General features: G+C 40.7%; 1 protein-coding gene across 5 annotated transcripts in view; it reads right to left on the bottom strand.

The window, feature by feature from the left end:
* Positions 1-3,591: 3,591 nt before the first annotated feature.
* SEC22A (SEC22 homolog A, vesicle trafficking protein) overlaps positions 3,592-22,954 on the bottom strand; it is a 73,327-nt gene continuing 53,964 nt past the window's right edge. For 4 of the 5 annotated variants that reach the window (XM_063807047.1, XM_063807049.1, XM_009446306.5 and 1 more), the window contains 2 exons: positions 18,172-18,237; positions 5,559-6,228 (listed from right to left, as the gene is read on the bottom strand). In XM_063807047.1, coding sequence (XP_063663117.1) covers positions 6,028-6,228; positions 18,172-18,237 — 267 coding nt within the window. In that variant the 3' untranslated portion in view covers positions 5,559-6,027. Of the gene's footprint in view, positions 6,229-18,171; positions 18,238-22,954 lie in introns of all 5 variants that reach the window. The other variant, XM_516699.8, reaches the window with a different exon arrangement.

Genomic DNA, 22,954 nt, shown 5'->3' with positions numbered 1-22,954 from the left:
TTTCGGAAACTATTTTATTCAACCTGGGACATCTATACTGTAGGAGTTAGCACTGACCTGATGTCTTATTTAAAAGTAATGTATATTACCTTTACATATATTCCTTATATATTTAAACGTATTTCCATGTTATCCAGCTTAAAATCACATGGTGGTTAAGAGCATGAGTTCTGAGTCAGATCTGGACTGAAATCCTGATGCTACCACATGGGTTAGGTTGTATTTGTGGTCAAGTCACTTAACTTCTTCATGGCCCAGGTGGCTCATTTTTAAAAGAGAAAACCTTCATAAATGCTTTCGGTAAAGATGAGATGCTTAGCATAGTGCCTGTCACACAGTATACATTGCCATTTCCCCCTTCATGTCTGCTTCATCTGTTCACACTGCTGCTAAAACAGTAAGAACCCAGCTGTCGTCAGTCACACACACATTCCCTAAGAAGTGTCTTTCTGAGATGCACTGTGGCATAGAAAAATGAGCACCAACTTTCAAGCGACTTAAACCCAACTCCAAATTTGAACTTCACATCCACCACCAAGTGTCATACCATACGAAGACAAGTTCCTGACCTGAGTCTTGGTTTCCTCAAATGCAAATGAGATCGTGCCCGCTCCACCTCATGCTGCCATAAGGATGAACTACGGAGAACCCAGCACTGGCCCACAAAATGAGCTAATAAGCATTCTCCTCATTAGTCCTAGGCACTGGAGAGATTCAAAGTGCAAGAATGAAATACTTTGTTCATCTTTAGGCAAGGTCCTTTGCAACCCAACCTCAAAGAAAAGTGCTGGCACAAAGAAGGTAAGCAAGCAAGGCAGAGCTGGGGAGGGGACACCAGGAACAAATGGGGAGTGGAATGCCTGAGTCCTGCTTCCTGTTGTCAGATGGCGCCTGAATGTGCTTTCTGTTGGGTGATGGTTGTATGGCTGTGCTGTGAGATGCAGGAGAAAGGGGCGAATGTAAACCGTGGGTGGGTTTGGGCTGAAAATACTGTTTGTTGCCAAGGAAACACAAGGAACGATTCATAAGGCTAGGATATTGATTTCAAAAACTCTGAGAACTAAGGCTGATCTCTGAGTTTCCTAAAACCCCCAATTGTGCTGAGACGACTGATTACATATCAGCATTGCCAACACAGAAGAAACCTGAATGCCCACGCATCAACACCACTCACTGTTAACAAGCAGGAGGATACGCGCCACGTGGCTTCCAACCACACAGTGTTTCCACGTTTCTTTTGATTTCATCTACTAAATAACCTAGAAAACTCAGCCACTCAAGAAAGAAAGAGTGGCAGCCAGTTTTTCTCTTTGAAAAACTCGATGCTTAAACAGGAGGCCGCAATCTGCCAGCATTCAACAGCAGCCCCAGAACATTAATGATCACACACCTCCAACCTTACCGGTAATGCTCAGAGTGACATTCTCAGCTCACTCAGCCCTTTTACACAAACTCAGTCACAACCCTTGGAGCTGGGTTTCTTTTGTTAACTTTTAGCGAGGATATTACTAAAGCCAATTTAACCCTAAAATCAGACCTTACTTTACCACAGCATTTTTAGGGAGAAAGACTTTGGTTCCTTAGAGATAATAAGGCAGAAAAATACTATAAAGCACTGAACACAGACAAAGAATGTGGCCCTAAAGAGTGACCTATAACTTGTGGTAAGGCTAAGTGTTCAATGCGGTTTTGAGTCGTGGCTGCTCTTGAATGTATGTGTTCTTTTACCACACACTCCACAGAAGTTCTAACTCTTACAGTGAGCCAAAAGTCTGTTAAAATAGTAACAAGGAAGGTGTACACACACACACAACCTTTGTTGAGTTCCTTGGAAACCCAACAGCTCAGAGTATGACCCTAGGTCACTTAGTAAACCTTTTGAAATGAAGGCCAAGCAATTGCCTTTTAGGGAGCAGCTGACCTCAGAAGCCACGGAGGTTAGGTCCCTTATGACAAACTTCTGGTCTCTGTGGAGCCCTGATGAAGTAGGAGTCTAATGGGGTTCCACACGTGGCCTAACGGAAATGGAGCCGTCCATCTCTCCACACTAGATTCCACTGTGGAGACATTTACTGCAATATAAATGTGCCAATCCAGGGATAGCACACTCACTTTCAATCTTATAAATTACAGAATTGGGTAAAGGTTCTCCATGTCTTAAGGCATTTGTCTCAAATGATTTTCAAGCTTAATACTTGTTTTCAGCTTAGGATTCTTACCTATGAAAACAAAATCCTTTATTAACCACACCTACACAAATCCCCCCAAATCCTGAAATGGAAGCCTTTGAAAGCTGGTACAAGGTAAGGATCCAAGGCACAATCATAACATGTAAATGTGTGAAAATCAAGAATTCTGTTCATTTTAGCACTTCACAGGACCCCCAGTGAGAACATCTTTACTAGAAGGCATCAGGAAAGGCTCTCCCCTAAGGAACTGGTATGCTTTTCACCTACTGATAGGGCAGTGCATAACTTCTTTCCCTACCCTTACCCTTGATTTCCAGAAAGTTCCAGAGTCAAATTTTACATACAATAATGTATGGAAACCCTCCCTTCAATTTTCATTTGTTTTTCTTCCCTTTCTGTTCATATTTCATTAACATGGCTGTATATGTCTTTTCTTGGTATGCTGCTTCAAGTGCTTTTGGGAAAGAGGCCAGGTATTAATGTAAATATATTTCAAATACAGACTGAAAAAAGCAAGCAAATATTGCAATTATCTTAGTATATAAAAGAGGGTATCTTTGCTCTCATGGTACACCTTAATCAAAAAGCAGTATTTAGGAATTATCTAAATTAAAATAAAATACACTTATTAGGATAAAATACTCCAGCAGCAGGCCTGGACTCACCAATTTCAGAACCCCTCAACTCCTTGGCTTTACCAAGAACAGTCATATTCCCTGAATATAACACTGGTCACCTGTTCACTAGTTCCATGCTAGTGCGAAGAGCCCTGCACTAGATCAGGGTTGTGTGTGTTTAGCTATGTGAACTGGGTAAGTCATTACCATCTGATCACCTCTGTGTCCTCCCCCTTAGAATGAGGGCAGCTACTACTGCTCCTATGCTACAAAACTATGAGGAGGTAAACTCAGGCTTGCTCTTAGAAGTGCAATAGAAACAGAAGATCATACACCATGGAGGCCTAAAGTGATTCTTTCTAAAGAGCCTAAGGACTTTTTTTTTTTGAGACAGAGTCTCACTCCGTCACCCAGGCTGGAGTGCAGTGGTGTGATCTCGGCTCACTGCAACCTCCGCCTCCCGGATTCAAGCGATTCTCCTGCCTCAGCCTCCCAAGCAGCTGGTACTATAGGCGCCTGCCACCACTCCCAGCTTATTTTTTTGGTATTTTTAGTAGAGACTGCGTTTCACTATGCTGACCAGGCTGGTCTCAAACTCCTGACCTCGTGATCCACCCACCTTCAGCTCCCAAAGCGCTGGGATTACAGGCATGAGCCACCGTGCCCGGCCAGGACTTTACACCAATTTCTTTTTCTAAATTCACAGTTCTTTTTTTGGCAGCATGATACAGGTGGGGAAATGATATAAACACGGAGATACAGGCACCAAATAATGAAAGAAAACATTTCTATACATAAAACATTTATACCTGTTTTCATTTTTTTACATTAAGATGTAAACATCCTCTTATCCAAAATAGCCAGTGAAAAAATAAAAACAAAAACAAAGTAAGCCTTTAAAAATAGTTGGTGAGGAGTTTTCAAGTGTTCTTGCTGAATGCATCCGAATACCAAACATTGTAACCCGTCAATTCAATGACAAGGAGGTAGCTCCTGAACCAAACTGGTGCGAGCTGTGTCAATACAGAGCAAAATCTCAATTAACCAGAATGCTCCAACTTCCCTATTTTACAAGAAAACTCTGTTTTAACCATTAGTTTAGAAAACCTTTCTTTTTTGAGACAGAGTCTCGCTCTGTCGGCCAGGCTGGAGTACAGTGGCGTGATCTTGGCTCACTGCAACTTCCACCTCCTGGGTTCAAGCGATTCTCCTGCCTCAGCCTCCCGAGTAGCTGGGACTAAAGGCACGCGCAACCACACCCAGCTAAATTTTGTATTTTTAGTAGAGATGAGGTTTCACCACGTTGGCCAGGCTGATTCTCAAACTACTGGTCTCAAGTGATCTGCCTGTCTCGGCCTCCCAAAGTGCTGGGATTACAGGCCTGAGTCACCGTGCCTGGCCTGAAACCCTTTCTAAATTGAACCACTTCACTTTGCTGGCTACAAAATGCCCAACACAATTCAATGGTGTTTTGATGATTCAGGATCTTGTGATGCCTTGGGGTATCTCTCAGAATAGCATACTTTTGTTAGAGGAGAAAACTGGAGTCAACTACTGTTTCCTGTTTTACATGAATCCCTGATACCATAAGCTTATTGTCTTCCTTTTACCTCATTCTCCTAAAAGGAGGGTGCAGACTAAGGTTCTAGTTAAGCAAGATTTCACAGTTCTAGACATATCCACAAATACTGGTTCACGCAAACAAGACAGTTCACTAACTTTTTACCCTCTGACTATTTCTCTACTTAATAAATATGCCTAGTAACAACAATTACAATGTAATGGGATCTGTTTTTCTGGATGATATCAAATTTCAGTATCCTATGAATTCCTTGTTTGAAGTATTTTCTTTAAAAAACAAAGGAAAATCACTCATGAAGATGACTTCCAAAACCATGAGAGTTATAGATTTTGCTAGTGGAATCAAACTGTGCTTCCTATATTATTAATTCATAACTGCTTAAACAATCTTTAAAACGTTATCAAAAAACAAGTAAGTTCTCTCAGATACTAGGGGCTTAATTCCTCAAAGCCATAAAATAATGAGTTGCTAGGAAAGCCACCTTCTGATTCTTAGTACAGTCAAGCATTTCCATAGTGCGGACCCATTGCCACTGGTGGCACACAACATGTCTTTAAGTGATGCACAACATAGAATAATGCTGAATCACAGTGAGAATGTCATTCCCTTTACAGTTTCCTTTTATCCTCTGACTATTCCAGAGACAGTGCCTCATGCTGGTGCTGGTAACATCTCCCTCACTGCCACAAAGAAAGAGCCTAAGATTCGGAGCCTTTCTAGGCATTAGTTTCTAGCTAGAACTGAACAACATTTTTTGTGTTCATCTTACTTATTTTGTGGTTACCTTTTATTTATGGCAAACTGATACTGGTTTTCCACTTGGAGCAGGATTCATTTTTTTAAAAAAACTTTAAAATTTAAAAGATAAATATTAAGAAAATAATACAAGTAGTACTAAAGAGACTGAAGTTTGGGAAACAACGGCTATAGTCTGAGTCATATTTTTTAGACGTGATTTCAAAAGAAACAACAAATGTGGATTAGAAAGGAAACATCCATTACTGTACTTTCGATACTTGTGATGTTCCACAGACGAGCTCATCACAGTCTTCTTCTACATCAGGTGATTTCCAGAGTTAAGATTCAAGCAAAAATATAAAAGTAAAAAGAACCAATTTCACACCATCTTGGACTTTATAAACTCTTAGTACCATAAATGTGCAAATAATCTGATATTTATCACAGTCATTTATTTAAAACATAAACTTTCCAATTTCTGCAGCTTTTTATTTGGTCTATACTAATGCCTCACAAAGGCAAACTCAGGTTGTAGAGTTCCTCCTGCCTGGTCCTCAGAGCAATACCACATCTATTTTCTGAACTCTTCAGGAAGGATTCAGGACTGCTGGCCAAGACTTCCAATGGCATATGACTGTTCTTCCACTGTTATGGCCTTGAAGAGAGAAATCCCCTCCTCCTCTGAATGATAATCTCATAGCCAACATTCTTCTGAGAGGACTTTTCCTAGCAGGTCTTCCATGCTCACAGGCACATCATGCTGATTTTAAAAAAGGAAAGTTGGAGAGAAAGAAAGCAGAGCTTCTCCTCTGTGGGGAACAGCTTCTTCATCACAGTGGCAGTTATGATATGTTCCCTCCTTATCCCCCTGAAGCCAAGGCAATAGATCTGAAGGATGGTGTCAGACATCATAATCGGGAGCCTTGCCCTGGGCTTGCCTTAGCCAGATCTGTAGTGTAACAAATGCTCCCACAGTCACATGAAAGAAAAGCTGCCAGAGGTTGCGCAGTTCATAGAGATACATGTTGCATAGACAGATTAAGCCAAAAGTCAAAAAAGATTTGACATTCCGCCAGCCGGTGTAGTAGACAAGTAAATAACACTGTTCAAAACATAAAAATGAAAGATGATTAGGGTTACAGGAAAAGAAAGAGATGTTTCTAATATAAAATTGTAATAGGTCAGAGAGTAAAATATAAGAATGGATAAGGTTATTTTTTATCTAGGGATAAGATAATGTAGCATATATCTAAGACATTCAGCTATGAAAGTTTCACAGTTTGAAAGGGAAATAGACTTTTCCTCTTATGTTTTTCATTTTTCAGAAGAAAAGCATTTTGTATCATATTTTAAATGGAAGTACAATGGAATGACTTCCTTGCAAACAGGCTGAGCAAATTCCCCATGGTGACAGGCAACTAAGAAGCATTCCCAGGGTCTGCGGGTGTTCCATTCTCACCCAGGAAAATACAAAAAGCACATACAAGCTATTCTACAAAATGGACTCTTATATAACCTGAGTCTGAGTATTAACAAAATCCACAACATTTTACTAGTCCCCCACTGAGTACAAGGAACTATGCTAGGTACAGCATCTGACTGAACATTTGAGGGAGAATTCATTCAACAAATATTTACTCAGGGCCTGCTACAAGTCAGGCACTGTTCTTCAGTTGTAAGTAAAACAAAGCCCTTGTTCATATAAATATTAAATTTTAATGGGGAAGAATTATAAATGTATTTTAAATATATAATATCAAACAGTTATGTCTTGAAAAAGAGAAAGGAGGAAAAAAGGATAGGGAGTAAGAATGATAGTGGGTGCTATTTTAGATGAAATAGCAAGAAAGTACTCCCCCTCTCACCGCTCCTGCCCATCCTGGCATTCACCCTTTACTGCTTTATTTTTCTCCACAACATACTATAAACATACTTGAGAAATGTGCTTATTTTATTTGTCATCCATAGGCTTTCAATAGAATCTGTTTCATGAGGGGTGAGATTTTTTACTGTTATTTACTCATTTATCTCCAGTGCCCAGAACAGTGCCTGGGACATAGTAAAGTGCTCAATGTGTTGAGTGAATAAACTGTTTTCTAGAAGATGTCTAAAATTCACAACCTGGTAAGTATAGAAACCACAAAGTCTAAGAGAGAGGCCCAGGTCTCTCTGAGAAACTGTGTCCAGGCTTCAGAATGGGAAGGACATACCAGTATCTGTTATAATGCAGAAAGAATGTGGAAATGTTCTGTTAAATATGTTTAGTTCTTATACAAATTTGGACTGTTTACTTAAAAAGAAGACTGCTATCCAAGCAAAATGAATTGGAAGTATTTATCAGTGATTTTCATCATATAAGATTGAAAAAATAGAAAAAAATAGCTTTTTCTTTCTAAACAATTTTAGAGTTAAAGATGCAAAAACAGTTTACTGTATACTCTTTGTTTACTGTATACTCTTCACCCTGTTCCCCGTTATCCTCTTATGTAATCATAGTATAATCATCAAACCAGGAAATGAACATTGATTCAATACTCTTAGCTAATCTACAGACTTTATTCAGATTTTGCCCATTGTCCCACTAGGGTCCTTTTTCTGGTCCAGAATCTAATCTGGGATTCTGTATTGCATTAATTGTCATGTATATTCCAATCTGTAACAGCTCCTCCATCTTTTTTTAAAAAAAATTTTCGGCCAGGCATGGTGGCTCACACCTGTAATCCCAGCACTTTGGGAGGCCCAGGCAGGCGGATCACGAGGTCAGGAGATTGAGACCATCCTGGCTAACACAGTGAAACCCTGTCTCTACTAAAAATACAAAAAATTAGTCGGGTGTGGTGGCGGGCGCCTGCAGTCCCAGCTACTCGGGAAGCTGAGGCAGGAGAATGGTGTGAACCTGGGAGGCGGAGGATGCAGTGAGCCAAGATCACACCACTGCACTCCAGCCTGGGCAACAGAGCGAGACTCCATCTCAAAAAAAAAAAAAAAAATTTATGTCCTTGACAGTCTTGAAGAGTATTAATCAGTTATGTTGTAGGAATGTCCCTCAACTTGGGTGTGTCTGATGTTTCGTCAAGATTGAAATGAGGTTATACAATTTTGGCAAGAATATCAGAGGTGATACACAATACATGTTATTACATATTAAATTAGATCACTTAATAAGGTGGTATCTATTCCCTTTGCAATTATTGTCTTGGGGGCAGGGAGTTGAGATTATGTGAATATCTTATCTCATCATACTTTTGCTCATTAATTTTAGTATCCATTAATGATTCTTGCCTGCAACAATGATTACTGTGGTGTTCGCTTAATGGTGATTTTATATTTCCATTTTTTATCTATATTTATTGCTTGGAATGCTACTGTAAAAATGAGCTAGCGTTTCCAGTAATTAAAATATACATATACACACACACACGCACACACATATATATATATATTTAATTCATGGTTTTCCAAGGCTTTTAAAATAATAGGTCTCTACCCCACATATTACTTATTAATTACAAAGAAGAAAAAGATATCTTTGCAATGGGGATCTGGTAGACACCATCTTAACCAAATGATCAAACTTATCACATTTCCTAACTGAAGCAATGAGAGATATTCAACATATTATACTATACAGCACTGTTGCCAGAATATTTAACCTTAATATAATCACGAGTAACAGACTAATCCAGATTGTGGTACTTGCCTGAACTATGATACTTGCCTGAACTCTTAAAAAAGTCAATGTTAAGAAAGATAAAACCAAACTAAAACAGAACAACAACAAAAAGGCTGGGAGACTGTATCATAGATCAAAAGGTACACGACAATCAAATGAAATGCATAATCCTGGATCAGGAGAAATATAGCCACAGAAAACATTTTGGAGACAACAGAAATAATCTGAATAGGAATCCTATATTAGATAATATTGTATCAATGTTAAATTCTTAGATGTGATATGAAGTCCTGGCTATGTAGACAGATGTCTGTATTCTTAGAAGATACATCATGAAGTATTTTATGGTAAAAAATATGATGTCTGTAACTTACTTTAAAAACAACTGCTCAGGGACTTCTGTTTCTGGGAAGATGGAGTAGACACACTTTTCCCTATTTCTCCCACTAAGTACAAATAAAAACACTGGACATTATATGTAAAACAAGCATAAGAAGACTCTGAACTGTGGAGGAAAAGCAGACAAATAAAAATCTTGAGATCCAAGAATGCCACAGTGGTAGGTTCTCTGAGTTTTCTTTTTTGCTTCATATATCCCAGACTTGGAGCTGAAGAAGCTGGCAACTAGAAATGCCAAGGCATGCATATCAAAACAAACAACAAAAAAGACCCTCAATAACATCTTGCTCTCTCTGGTAAAAGACCAGGAAAGAGGCACCTTAGCAAGACAGAAAACTTTTAAACAGTAACTATTATCCTCTAGCCAAACATCACACAAAAAACCCCTGTGACCCACCCATACCCACACCATCAAATGTTGAGAGCCTAGAACATTATAAGCAGATGTTTTAACCCTTCAGCATGGCTTCAGAGAAGGCAAGTAGAAGCCAGGACTTTCATTCCCACTAGATGGCAATGAATCCCTCCTCTACCCTCTTATTGTGATATCAGTGGAGAACACGTGGGACTCTGGACATCCACCTTCACTTGACAGTAACAAGATAATTCATTTCTCATCAGTAACAAGACAGTGGGATTCTCATCAGAAACCACTGAGGCCAGAACAAAACTAGAACATTTCTCAAGTGCTGAAAGAAAAAAATGCTGCCAAATCCAGAATTCTGTATTCAACAAAAATATCCTTTAGGAATAAAAGGAAAATAAAAACATTTATCAGATGAAAGATTAAGATAATTTGCTGCTAGCAGATCTACCATAAAAGAATGGTTAGAGGAAGCTCTCTAAATAGAAAGAAAACAATTAAAAAGAAGGAATCTTGAAACATTGGGAAAGAAAAAAGGACATGGTATGCAAAAATACGGGTAAATACAATAGGCTTTCCTTTTCCTCTTGAGTTTTCTAAATTATGTTTGATGGTTAAAACAAAAATCATTATAACACTGGCTGATGTGGTTCTAAATATATGTGGAGGAAATATCTGAGCCAATTATAAATAGGGGAGGGCAAAAACACATCTAGGGAGATAAGGTGTCTTGAACTAGTAAAATATTGACACGAGAAGACCATGAAGAGTTAAGTATGTATTACATGATGCCTACAGCAATCATTTAAAAAGCTATACAAATAGATACACTAAAAAATACTACAGATAAACTGAAATGGAATTCTTTTAAAATGTTAAAGTAACCCACAGGAAGATAAAGAAAAAAAAAGAAAAAAGAAAAAAAAAAGTCCTAACATATCCATAATTACATTAACTATAAATGACTTAAGTACAGCAATGAAAAGACAGAGATTGGCAGGATATTAAAAAACATGAATCAACTCCATGCTGTCTGTCAGAAACTCACTTTAAATAACATAGGAAAGTTCAAAGTAAAGGATGGAAAAGGATTTATCACATAAACAGTAATCAAAAGAAAGCAAAAGTGGCTATATTGATACCAGATAAATATCAAAATATTTCAAAGCAAAGAAAATAACCAGGGACAGAGAGGAACATATATAATGATAAATGGGCTCACCCAACAAGAAGACACAGCAATCCTAAATGTGTATGAACCGAACAACATAGCTACAAAATATATGAAGCAATAGAACTGAAGTACAAAATGGAAAAATCTATAATCCAATACTCTTCTCTAGCCAACTGGTATAACACTAGACAGAAAATCAGCAAGAATATAGAACTTGACAATACCAAGCAACATGATCTAAACATTTACAGAACACACTCACCCAATAACAGCAGAATACACATTCTGTTCAAGTGGCTATGGAACATATAACAAGACAGACCATATTTTGGGGCCATAAAAGAAACCTTAACAAATTTAAAAGAAGTGAAATCACACAATGTGTGTTCTCTAATCACAATGGAATCAAACTAGAAATCAGTAAGGGAAAGATAACAAGAAAATCTTCAAACATTTAGAAGTAAAACGATGTAATTCTAAATAATCCATAGGTCAAAGAGGAAGTCTTAAGGAAATTTTAAAAATTGAAATTAGAGAAAATGAAAATAAAACATATCAAAATTTATGGAATACAGCTAAAGAAGTGCTAAGACGGAAATCTTTAGGAGTTAGAGCATACATTATAAAAAAGAAAATTCTCAACCAATCATGTAAGCTCCTACTTCAAGAACCTAGAAAAAGAACAAAATAAATGCAAAGCAGGCATATGGAAGAAAATAGTAAAGATAAAAGCAGAAATCAATAAAATTGAAGCCATAAAAACAGTAGGAAAAACAATAAAACAAAGATCTGGTTCTTGAAAAGATCAATAAAATTAACAAGTAAGACTGACAAAGAAAAAGAGAGAACATGCAAATTACCATTATCAGGAATGAAACAGGAGATATCACTACAGACCCTGCAGACATCAAAAGGCCAGTAAGAGAATACTACAACCAACTCTAAACACACAAATTTGGTAACTTAGAAAACATGGACCATTTCCTCAAAAAACACAAACTACCATAAATTCACTCAACATGAAACATAATTTGAATAGTTCTATAAAACTACTAAGAAAATTTATGACTTATCATAGTGCTACAGTAATCGAGACTATGTGGTACTGGTGGAAGGATAGACAAAAAGAAATCAATGCAACAAAATACAGAACCCAGAAATAATCTCACACAAGTATGTCCAGCTGATTTTTTACAAAGGTGCAAAAGCAATTTAATGGAGGAAAAAAAATCGCCTTTGCCATGGATGGTGCTGGAGCAATATAGACAAAGGAAACTTGGTTGAAGCTAAGTCTCACATCTCATACAAAAAGTAACACAAAATGGATCACAAACGTAAAATATAAAACTATAATAAAAGGTCTAGAAAAAACATAGTAGAGAAACTTAGGCTAGGCAAAGAGCTCTTAGACTTGACCACCACAAGCATGACCCATAAAAGGAAAATTTGATAAACTGAACTTTATCAAAATTAAAAAATTTGTTCTGTGAAGAACCCTGTTAAGAGGATGAAAAGATAAGATACAGACTGATCTGAAACCATTAAAAAAAAAAAAACTGACTGGGGAAAAAACCTGTTAAGAGGATGAAAAGACAAGATACAGACTGATCTGAAACCATTTAAAAAAAAAAAAAACATAGACTGGGAAAGGATACCTGCACACTTCCTTTCTGACAAAGGATTAGTATCTAGAATATACAGTTGTCCCTCAAGATCCATAGGGGATTGGTTTCAGGACCTCCCTCAGATATCAAAATTTGTGGATGTTCAAGTCTCTGATATAAAATGGCACAATATTTGCATTTAACTTATGCACATCCTCTTGTATACTTTAATCTCTAGATTACTTATAATACCTAATACAATGTTAATGCTGTTATACTATATTCTTTACGGAATGAAAAGAAATAAAAGTCTGTACATGTTCAGTATGGATGCACTATGTTTCCAAATATTTTCAATCCATGGTTGGTTTAATCCATGGATGCAGAACCCACAAATATAAAGGGTCAATTGTATAAAAAACTCTTTAAGAAAAACAGTGAAAAAACAAAGAATCCAATTAGAAAATAAGCAAGGCCGGGCTCGGTGGCTCACGCTTATAATCCCAGAGCTTTGGGAGGCTGAGGTGAGTGGATCACCTGAGATCAGGAGTTCATGACCAGCCTGGTCAACATGGTGAAACCCCATCTCTACAAAAAAATACAAAAACAAACAAACAAACAAACAAAATTAGCTAGGCATGATGGTGGGTACCTGTAATCCTAGCTACTCGGGTGGCTAAGGCGGAAGAATCGCTTAAACCCAGGAGATGGAGGTTGCAGTGAGCCGAGATCATGACACTGCACTTCAGCCTGGGTGACAGAGCCAGACTCGTCACAAAAAAAAAAAAAAAAAAAAAAAAAAATCAAAAGATGTAGACATTTCACTGAATATACACATGACAAATACATGAAACAATGTTTAGCATCATTAGCTAATGATGTTAAACAATGCAAGTTAAAACCACAATAAGCTATCACCACACACTTAAAAGAGTGGCTAAAATAAAAAATAGTGACAATATCAAATGCTGGTGAGGATGCAGAGAAACTAGATCACTCACACATTGCTGGAGGGAATGTAAAATGGTACAGCTACTCTGGAAAAGTTTTTCAGTTTCTTAATAAAACTACCACATGATCTGGCAATTGTACTCCTAGGCATTTATCCCAAAGAACTGAAGACTTATGTCCGCACAAAAACCTGCACGTAATTGTTTATAGCAGCTTTATAACAGCCAACATTTTAAAACAACTCAGATATCCTTCAATAAGTAAATGAAGCTGGATGTTGTGGCTCACACCTGTAACCCTAGAGCTTTGTGGGGGCTGAGATGGGAGGATTGCTTAAGGCCAGGAGTCCAAGACCAGCCTGGGCAACAAACATAGCAAGACCCCATCTCTACAAAAATAAATCAGAAAATTAGCTGGGTGTGGCAGCACACACCTATAGTCCTAGCTACTCAGGAGGTTTGAGCCCAGTTCAAAGCTGCGGTGAGGCTGTGATGGCATCACTGCACTCCAGCCTGGGTGACAGAGCAATACCTTGTCTTTAAAAAAAAAAAAAAAGGAACAAATCATTTAATAGTACATTGAATACATATCATAGAATACTACTCAGCAATAAAAAGCAACAAATAATTGATTATGCAACAACTTGGCTGAATCTCCAGAGAATTATGATGACTAAAAAAATGCCTATCTGGCTTATGCCTGTAATCCCAGCACTTTGGGAGGCTGAGGTGGGCGGATCACGAGGTCAGAAGTTGCCTGACCAACATGGTGAAACCCCGTCTCTACTAAAAATACAAAAATTAGCCAGGCATGGTGGCGCACCTGTAATCCCAGCTACTCAGGAGGCTGAGGCAGGAGAATTGCTTGAACTGGGAAGTGGAGGTTGCAGTGAGCCAAGATCGCGCCACTGCACTCCAGCCTGGGTGACAGAGCAAGACTCCGTCCCAAAAAAACAACAAAAAAATGCCTATCACAAAAGGTTACTTCAAATGTTGAAGCCCTTAATCCCTAATGTGATGGTTATTAGGAGCTGGGGCCTTTGGGAGGTAATTAGGTTTAGATAAAGTCATGAGGGCGGAGCCCCCATAATGGAATCAATGACCATGTAGGAGGAGGAAGAGATCTCAGCACTTTCTCTGTGTGAGGATATACTGAGAAGGCAGCCTTCTGCAAGCCAGGAAAAGGGCCCTCAGCAAGAACATGATGTGCCAGCATCTGGATCTTGGACTTGCAGATTCCAGAACTGTGAGAAAGAAATGTCTGTTGTTTAAGCCACCCAATCTATGGTATTTTCTTATAGCATTCTGAACTATGCCAGTTATATACTATATAATTCCATTTATATAATGTCCTTAAAATGAGAAAATTATAGAAATGGAGAATGCGTTAGTAATTGCCAGAGATTAAGGAGGGGTTAGATTAAGGAAGTGGATATGGCTATAAAAAGGCAACATGAGGGATCCCTGTGGTGACAGGAATGTTCTGTATCTTGACTATATCAGTATCAATACTCTGGTTGTGATATTGTTCTATATAGTTTTGCAAGATGGTAACATTGGGGGAAACCAGGTAAAGGGTACGTAAGATCTCTCTTGCAACTCCACGTAAATCTACAATTATCCCAAAATAAAAAGTTTAATTAGAAAAACTTTACCCATACACATATGTCTAAAACTTACTTTAAAAACAACTACAGAAGCTCCTTGGCTTACGATAGGGTCACATCCTGATATACTCATTATAAGTTGAAAATATCCTAAGTTAAAAATGTATTTAATACAATTAACTTACCAAACATCATAGCTTAGCCTAGCCTACCTTAAACATGCTCAGAACTTTGGCCTACAGCTGGGCAAAATCATCTAATACAAAGCCTATTTTATTCAAATATATTCATTCTCTCATGTAATTTATTAAATAGTGTGCTGAAAACCAGAATGGTCATGTGAGTACCAGAAACATAGTTTCTACTGAGTGCATATCACTTTTGCATCATTATAAAGTAAAAAAAGTTCCAAGTCAGGGATGGTGTGTTTATACACGCTATATGCACATACATATAAAGAGAGAGTGAGATAAAGAAGGTGTTGCAAGATGTTAACAATTGATGACTCTAAGTATACTGGTTTTTCAACTTTTCTGTAAGTTTCAAGTTTTCAAAGTAAAACATTGAGGGAACAGGAAGTCTCTAGTTTCTTCACTGATCCTTTGCTTTCCTATTTGAAATGTTCCATATCAAGATTAATCCTATCTGGCTGAGCTCTGGGCTTCCATAAGCACCTGCATCCTGAAGAAAAAGGTGACAAACCATGTGGTAATGGCTTTTCAGATCTGATCTAAGGAGGATTTAAAAATATCCTGACAACTGGAGACAGAGCATGTTATATGGTAAAACATAATTACTTAAGTTTTACTGTGGGGAAAAAAAACAGCATTATTATCACCCTGCTCATCATATTTAGAAAGCAGGCAGTTTCATGCCTTTCAATGTGAAGGAAATTAGTTTTCTGCTTTTCTTTTTTAAAGCATGAATGTGTTTACTTCTCTCAAGTAAAAGAACACCTGAGTGACACCACTCTACCATGAAGCAACTCTCAGAACTACTTGAGGCTGTTCTGGGAAATGTAACAGAGGTATGCCTATCTATAGCCTGGTAGTCACCTGCTCTGAAGTCACAAAGATCTGGGTTTAAGTCACTAACAAGCTATAAGAATTGTCTATACCTCAGTGAGGACGATATAATGGTATATCCTCCTTTTTGTGAGGATTTAATGGTACAATGACTATAAAAGGCTTAACACAAAATAAGAGCTCAATACATTCTGCCATTATTACTAAGCATTTACAATTACTTAAGACAAAGCAACCAAAACTTGTATTTTACAAGAATGATTATTCATAAAATTATATTAAATACCTCACAGTTTTAGATAAAAATCAAATGAGATCATGTGTATAGTTATAAAATTATAACTTTATCACATTATAAAAATTACATAAATTAGGAATTTTGCCTACAGACAGCATGATATAGTAGACAGAACACAATACTCAAAATCAGAGACCCAGAGTTAAGTCCTGACTCTACCACTTTCTGATTATGTGATCTCAGGACAGTACTGAAACTGTCTCAGTTTTCTCACTTTAAAAAATGAGATATTATCCCTTTTGTGACAGGATAGAAATTAAAATAGAAAATATATACAAGAATATTTCATAAAATTAAAGCACTATGTGACATTAACAAATATGTTTTCACATTTCCTGCATGAAGTGTCATTCATCACGATTAAATCTGTCAGATTTGACGGAAAATTTCTGAATATAAATGGTTAAGAAAATCAAGCAATTTTTTTGGTCAGGCAAGGTGGCTCACGCCTGTAATCCCAGCACTTTGGGAGGCCGAGGTGGGCGGATCACAAGGTCAGGAGATCGAGACCATCCTGGCTAACATGGTGAAACGTCATCTCTACTAAAAATACAAAAAATTAGCCGGGCGTGGTGGCAGGCGCCTGTATTCCCAGCTACTCGGGAGGCTGAGGCAGGAGAATGCCGTGAACCTGGGAGGCGGAGCTTGCAGTGAGCCGAGATCGCACAACTGCATTCCAGCCTGGGCGACAGAGCGAGACTCCGTCAAAAAAAAAAAAAAAAAAAAAAAAGAAAATCAAGTGATTTTAAAAAATGAGGGCACTGGAACTAAAATGTCTAATGTCTTTACATAAAAGTCAAATACATATATTCAAAATACGTCCCTAAAGATGTCCACTGAACTTTAGGTAGTCTTATATTTGCAGTTCTGACTCTTAACATTTTTTCTAATTCAAGCTAGAAAAATGTGTCACTTATAAAAAAGTTAGGTCAAAAAGCCTTGCTTGCTGTAACATGTTTTAACAAAGACATTCTTGCATTTGGGTAACTGGTAACTTTCTTTCCTACAAATGTGTGCCTCCTCTGGCCTTGGAAATGTGACCCAGTCTCCATGTCACCCAGGTGCAAAATCTCTTCCCTCCTTAAGTTTCACAGTCTTCAAGTCCCAGTGAGTCTTCCTTCTCAATGTCTATTTTTTTCTATCCTCACTGCCATTACCATATGTTGGCTTTCATTACTTTCTACCTGTAGTAATAATTCCAAACCAATTTCCTTGCTTCCAGTCTCTCTGCTCTTACAGTCCATTCTATTCATTACTGCTAAATTGAATCCTAAAATCCTGTTTTTACTGTGCCGTTCTCTAATCAAAAACTTCCCTCCAATACAAAATCCTCAGCCTAGAGAATAAGCAAAACCTGGAAGCTGAATAATCAACCACCAGAAAATCTAGTAGTTTTTTTTTGTTTTTTTAAGATGTAGTCTCACTCTGTCGCCCAGGCCGGAGTGCAGTGGCGCGATCTTGGCTCACTGCAACCTCTGCCTCCTGGGTTCAAGCAATTGTCCTGTCTCAGCCTCCCAAGTAGCTGGGACTACAGGCACACATCACCACGCCCGGCTAATTTTTGTATTTTTAGTAGAGACAAGGTTTCGCCGTGTTGGCCAGCTGGCCTTGAACTCCTGACCTCAAGTGATCTGCCCACCTCGGCCTCCCAAAGTGCTGGGATTACAGGCATGAGCCACCACACCCAGCCTAGAAGTAGTCTTTACTACCATAGGCAGATGACATACCACCACTGAAGCCTCAGCACAGGAAGAAGGTTAACATCAGGTTCACTGGGATGTATGTCTACTCAAAATGGAGATACAGGTCACAAAGTTAAAAGAGGCTCAAATTAAAAGAGGAGCAAAGAACTCAGAGTTTTAATAATTTATTTAAAATGCACAATTGTTAGAATTGATACCCGAAGTAAACAATAAGGATAAGTGTTTCTTTAAAATGGAAGAAAACCTACCTGGTAAAGGCAGGCTGCTGTTCCAAGGAAAAATGCAATGATGTAATTAAAATCATCGCCATCACTCTGCAAAAGCAAAATAAAAGATTATTTTTGTTTCCGGTGGGAGCCCATTTCCAGAAACAATCCATCAAGATAGAATGTAACAATATTTACACACAGTCAAAATTGTCACACACTGGTATACAGAAATTCTCAAGAGTCCTAAAATGAAAACATAAAGCACATTCTAAGACCTAAAGAGTGTGAGGTAGAGGTACAAGTGTTCCTCTACATTTTGGCCACCCCCATCAATTTCATTCCACTCAAAAGAGGAAAACCACTGGGGAAAAGTTCTGACATAATGATAAAAGCCTCTCCTCCTACTGCTAAAAAAATCATGTACAAATGTACAACACCCCAGTGGCTGACAAAGTTACTCCAGCTCACTAGGGTCATTACTTGATTCAAATACTGACAAACTTTACTGCTAGTAAGTATATCACTGAATTGTCCAATAAAGTAATTTGATATGACTTTTTAAAAAACTGTGAAAACTGAAAAGCTACTGTCCACTAGAGTGTGCTAAATCCCAACGTGAAAAATTAAGACTAATCAGTCTTGCATGCTATGCTAGAAAAACAGCCACCCAGAGGAAAAACAGAGATACCTCATGCATAGAATGTCTCTGAAAAGAAAACTAATGGAGACATGTAACAACCCATGCTTTCCTATGCCTTTTTGGTTCTTCTTAAATATCTACATTATCGACTTCTTTCAATGTTTTTATACAGTAAAAGATAAAGTTCGGGCAGGAGCATTACATTTTTTTTTCTTCCAGGCAGGAACATTAATTTGGCCCTTTTCTTATATTAGAGAGAAAAAAAAAAACCTCTTTATACAATGAAAATTTCCACAAGATACAGAAGAGTATCTCATTATCATTTCTTCATAAAATAGTATAAAGGAGAGATAAACTTCTATTTTCTTGCCATTAGGACTCAAAACTCGTTGTTGACACCAGTTCCACAAAGTCTCCTGACACAACTTATTAAGGGAGGCAAAATGATTGGCAAGGGAAAGACTGGTATTTTGCATCTAGCTTTTGTGGAGCTGTGAATTGTTTGTTTGAGGTAGATGAACTTTATTGTGTTTCTTAGGCTTCTCCGGTTTGACATCAGAAGTTGAAGAAACACTTATTCTATATTTGGATCATCTTTAACTGGCACCAATGTCAAAATCACACTTTCCTCATCATCTATTTCCCCCTCAAAGAAATTATTCTTGACCGATCACGTAAGGTCAGGAGTTTGAGACCAGCTTGTCCAACATGGTGAAACCCCATCTCTACTAAAAATACAAAAAAAAGGGACACGGAGACCGGGCTGGAGCCAGACGAGCTGTCGGGTGGCGGCGCCGCAGCCATGGAGGGAGGCGGCGGCGGCGGCTCGGGTGGCTGCGCTGGGAGGCGGCGATGAGAGGCTCGCACGCCTCCAGCCCGGCCCCGGCCCCCCGGGACGGAGAGCCGAGCAGCCCCGGCTCTGGGCTACGGACTATGGGCGAATAGCTCTGACCACCCGGCGAAGCATGCCGCCTGCCTTGGCCTCCCAAAGTGCCGAGATTGCAGTCTCTGCCCGGCCGCCACCCCATCTGGGAAGTGAGGAGCATCTCTGCCTGGCTGCCCATCGTCTGGGATGTGAGGAGCCCCTCTGCCTGGCTACCCAGTCTGGAAAGTGAGGAGCGTCTCTGCCCGGCCGCCATGCCATCTAGGAAGTGAGGAGCGCCTCTTCCCGGCCACCATCCCATCTAGGAAGTGAGGAGCGTCTCTGCCCAGCCGCCCATCGTCTGAGATGTGGGGAGCGCCTCTGCCCCGCCGCCCCGTCTGGGAAGTGAGGAGCGCCTCTACCAGGCCGCGACCCCGTCTGGGAGGTGAGGAGCGTCTCTGCCCAGCCGCCCCGTCTGAGAAGTGAGGAGACCCTCCGCCTAGCAACCACCCCATATGAGAAGTGAGGAGCCCCTCCGCCCGGCAGCCACCCCGTCTGGGAAGTGAGGAGCGTCTCTGCCCGGCAGCCACCCCATCCAGGAGGGAGGTGGGGGTCAGCCCCCACCAGGCCAGCCGCCCCGTCCGGGAGGGAGGTGGGGGGGTCAGCCCCCCGCCCGGCCAGCCGCCCCGTCCAGGAGGGAGGTGGGGGGGGTCAGCCCCCCCGCCCGGCCAGCCGCCCCGTCCAGGAGGGAGGTGGGGGGGTCAGCCCCCTGCCCGGCCAGCCGCCCCGTCTGGGAGGTGAGGGGCGCCTCTGCCTGGCTGCCCCTACTGGGAAGTGAGGAGCCCCTCTGCCCAGCCAGCCGCCCCGTCCGGGAAGGAGGTGGGGGGGGGTCAGCCCCCCACCCGGCCAGCCGCCACATCCGGGAGGGAGGTGGGGGGGTCAGCCCCCCGCCTGGCCTGCCGCCCTGTCCGGGAGGGAGGTGGGGGGGTCAGCCCCCCACCCGGCCGGCCGCCCCGTCCGGGAGGTGAGGGGCGCCTCTGCCCGACCGCCCCTACTGGGAAGTGAGGAGCCCCTCTGCCCGGCCAGCCGCCCCGTCCGGGAGGGAGGTGGGGGCGTCAGCCCCCCGCCAGGCCAACCGCCCCGACCAGGAGGGAGGTGGGGGGGTCAGCCCCCCGCCCGGCCAGCCGCCCCATCCGGGAGGTGAGGGGCGCCTCTGCCCGGCCGCCCCTACTGGGAAGTGAGGAGCCCCTCTGCCTGGCCAGCCGCCCCGTCTGGGAGGGAGGTGGGGGGGTCAGCCCCCCGCCCAGCCAGCTGCCCGGTCCGGGAGATGAGGGGCGCCTCTGCCCGGCCGCCCCTACTGGGAAGTGAGGAGCCCCTCTGCCCGGCCACCGCCCCGTCTGGGAGGTGTACCCGGCAGCTCATTGGGAATGGGCCATGATGACAATGGCGGTTTTGTGGAATAGAAGCGGGGGAAAGGCGGGGAAGGGATTGAGAGATCAGATGGTTGCCATGTCTGTGTAGAGGGAGGTAGACACGGGAGACTTTTCATTTTGTTCTGTACTAGGAAAAATTCTTCTGCCTTGTGATCCTGTTGATCGGTGATAAGCCCCAACTCTGTGCTCTCTGAAACATGTGCTGTGTCCACTCAGGGTTAAATGGATTAAGGGTGGTGCAAGTTGTGCTTTGTTAAACAGATGCTTGAAGGCAGCATGCTCGTTAAGAGTCATCACCACTCCCTAATCTCAAGTACCCAGGGACACAAACACTACGGAAGGCCGCAGGGTCCTCTGCATAGGAAAACCAGAGACCTTTGTTCACTTGTTTATCTGCTGACCCTCCCTCCACTATTGTCCTATGACCCTGCCAAATCCCCCTCTGTGAGAAACACCCAAGAATGATCAATAAAATAAATAAATTAAAAAAAAAATAGTATAAAGGAAAAATTCCTTTTGCACTGGTTATTGGGCAACAGAACTGACTGTAAGGCAGAGGAAAGCTGGCTTATCCTAGTGAGAAGATCTCAAAATAGGAACCACTCGTCTGCCTGGGATGCTCAGGCCAGTTGCACCCCAGAGGCAAGGAAGGCCAACACCAAACCTTTCCAGTTTAATAATTCTAAAACTTTAAATAAGTTCTGCTTGATTATTTTTTCTTTAGTCCTTTACTTTTTAAATGACCTTTTTTTTCTGATTATAAAAGTTCTTGTTCATTGTAGAGAATCTGGAAAATACAGATTATACAAAGAAGAAATTAATATAACCTATAAATGCCACAACTCTGGGAAAATTACTGCCAACCCTTTCATGTATTTCCTTCCAGTCTTTTTCTGTATATGTAGACACATTTTAAAAAATAGATTGATACTTTTATATACTACTTTTTAGTACTTCACAGTACTACATAAACACTTTCCCAAGACAGTAAATATTCCTCAACCACACGATTTGTAATGATTATATAACCTTTAATTGTGGGGATATACCATAATTTATTGTCCTTCAATTGGATACTGTATTTTTCTCTAAATTTAGACTAACTCTCTTAATCACTCTTTCTTCTCTCTCTTTTCCTTCTTTTTTTTTTTTTTTTTTTTCAATGAGATGGAGTCTTGCTCTGTCACCCAGGCTGGAGTGCAGTGGCACAATCTTGGCTCACTGCAACCTCCACCTCTCCCAGGTTCAAGCGATTCTCCTGCCTCAGCCTTCAGAATAGTTGGGACTACAGGTGCATGCCACCATGCCTGGCTATGGTTTTTTTTTTTTTGTATTTTTAGTAGAGATGGGGTTTCACTGTGTTAGCCAGGATGGTCTCGATCTCCTGACCTTATGATCCGCCTGCCTCAGCCTCCCAAAGTGCTGGGATTATAGGCATGAGCCACTGCGCCCGGCCTCTTTCTTTCGAGATTGAGTCTCATTCTATCACCCAGGCTGGAATGCAGTGGCGCGATCTCGGCTCACTGCAACCTCTGCTTCCCAGGTTCAAGCGATTCTCCTGCCTCAGCCTCCCAAGTAGCTGGGATTACAGGCGCCCATCACCATGCCTGGCCAATTTTTGTATTTTTTAGTAGAGAGTGGGGTTTCACCAGGTTGGCCAGGCTGATCTTGAACTCCTGACTTCAAGTGATCTGCCTGCCTCGGCCTCCGAAAGTGCTGGGATTACAGGCGTGAGCTACCGTGCCTGGCCTTAAATGCCTTTAAAACACTTAGGAGCATATTTCTAGAGTCAGTCAGACTTGGGTTCAAATCTTTACTTATAATCTGGGACACTTATTTAACTTTAATTTCCTCTTTTGAAAAATAAAAGTTGTAGAGATTAAGTGA

This window comes from Pan troglodytes, chromosome 2 (assembly GCF_028858775.2).
Source record: "Pan troglodytes isolate AG18354 chromosome 2, NHGRI_mPanTro3-v2.0_pri, whole genome shotgun sequence".
Classification (NCBI taxonomy): domain Eukaryota; kingdom Metazoa; phylum Chordata; class Mammalia; order Primates; family Hominidae; genus Pan; species Pan troglodytes.
The sequence above is the reverse complement of the archived record's forward strand: the minus strand, read 5'-3'. Positions and strand labels throughout refer to the sequence as shown.